The 1,839-nt window shown below is 36.6% G+C and overlaps 1 protein-coding gene across 1 annotated transcript; it reads left to right on the top strand.

Moving 5' to 3' along the window:
- The first annotated feature begins 707 nt into the window (after window positions 1-707).
- On the top strand, window positions 708-1,148 carry LOC131857748 (glutaredoxin-C5-like). Its single transcript, XM_059210457.1, has one exon. It carries the CDS (start codon window positions 708-710, stop codon window positions 1,146-1,148), a length of 441 nt encoding a protein of 146 aa, XP_059066440.1.
- The last annotated feature ends 691 nt before the right edge of the window (window positions 1,149-1,839 follow it).

Here is a 1,839-nt window from a genome sequence, read left to right as displayed (position 1 = left end):
ACAATTATTGTTTTCCTTAACTCAACATCTAACATTACATTACTAGAAAATGTGGAACACCATTTCTTTCTTTTATTGTTAGCCTACACATCATTGCAAACATAGACTACAATGAACATCCACATCAAAAAGGCCTCCTCTCAACAAAAACAATTTAAGAAAAAACAAATCATCACTTGATGGCCATCAAATTTAAACTCTTATGCCTTTCAATGCAAGGCTAGAAAAGATAATTACGTTCTCGTAACATCACCAAGACTGCAAAAACACATGGTTGCATGTGCACCACTATCGCGTAAAGGTGATGTCATCCATATCGGTTGGTATTCAATCGTGCCAGCATCTTCGACGTTAGCTGCCGTCCACAAAATGTTAAAACAATAGCAGAAATGGATGACTCAATCATCCCAGTAGACCGACGGTATGACATCATAGTGATAGAGCATAACTCACTAATGATATCAAAATCAAATAATAATAATAATAATTAAAGGGGTTGATGATAAACCAAGGAATTTAATTTTTATTTATTTTCACGAGGCACGATCACAGCTCTAAAATTATCAGAAACCATCAGGTCCATCAATTATGGGATTCAATTTTCATTTCGGTTTAAACCATAGGATACATAATGATTTTGTGGACAAATTTTTTTTAAGAGAATTTGAGAGGAAGAAAATTTCAGAGAAGTGGATCAATTAAAAAAAATGCAAGGACTACAATATAGGTGGGGAGCAGCGGAGACAAAGTGCTGGGTAGTGCTGCAACTAAGAAATCTGGCGAAGAGATTTGAAAGCAGTGCCAAAGTGGTGGAGCAGCTGGTGGCGGAAAATGCAGTGCTCATCTTTAGTGTTACGTCATGTTGCATGTGTGATGTCATAAAGAGGTTGCTTTGTAGTTTGGGTGTTAATTCAGTGGTTTGTGAGCTCAACGAGGTGGAGGAAGGGCTAAGTGGAGATATTTGTTGGGCTTTGGCTTCCATGGTGGGCTGTGGTGGCGGTGGAGAAAAGATGTTGGTGGTGGCAGTGGCTCTCCCCATTGTTTTTGTCGGCAGGAAGTTTCTTGGGGGTCTCGATCGGCATATGGTGGTGCATATTAGCAGAGAACTTGTGCCTAGGCTTAAGGAAACAGGGGCCTTGTGTCTCTGAAAGTTTGGTTTTTGGGTTTTTTTTTAATTTGATTTTTCTTTTCTATTCATATTTGATTTTGGTTTTTGAAAGGAGGAGGAAAATCTTGGGTCTTGTTTTCCTAATTGGAATTTTGATTTGACGTGTAAGCAGTGAATTTTGAACTGGTTTATTGAAATCATACACAATCTTTAAGTGCAATTTCCAATGTGATAACAGTTCTATGTTCCTCGATCTTGTAACACGTTTACATATGTATGTCTAGGTTCAATGAATCTAGTAACACGTTTCACTCGGTGTATCATCTTTGTTGCTCTGTAGTCATGAAATGATACTCAGTAGACAGCTCGGTGTATACTAGGCTCTGAGACTAGTTTCTTCTATTACTAACTATTCTGTTCATACTGACTAAATATTTCGGTAGTAGTAACCGAATAGAGTATATAGAATGACTTTGGATGAAAACTAATGGCAATTTAATAAGTAGTAACAATCTCCCCTTTTGAAATTAGTTGAGATGTTTGACAAAACTACTTTCAAAGTCATAACTCAAGAATCTATATACTTACAAAATTTGACTAAACTGACAATATATATAGTAGTCAATGAAATAGTATATTCAGATATACTCCCCTTATCAATATACTGTACAAAACTCTGATTTTGCATGCTTGATGATCAATGCTCTGTAATCATTGCTGTTCTGCTTGGT

Source organism: Cryptomeria japonica, chromosome 8 (genome assembly GCF_030272615.1).
Source record: "Cryptomeria japonica chromosome 8, Sugi_1.0, whole genome shotgun sequence".
NCBI classification, from domain to species: domain Eukaryota; kingdom Viridiplantae; phylum Streptophyta; class Pinopsida; order Cupressales; family Cupressaceae; genus Cryptomeria; species Cryptomeria japonica.
Note: the sequence above shows the minus strand (reverse complement) of the source record. Positions and strands in the feature narration are given on the sequence as shown.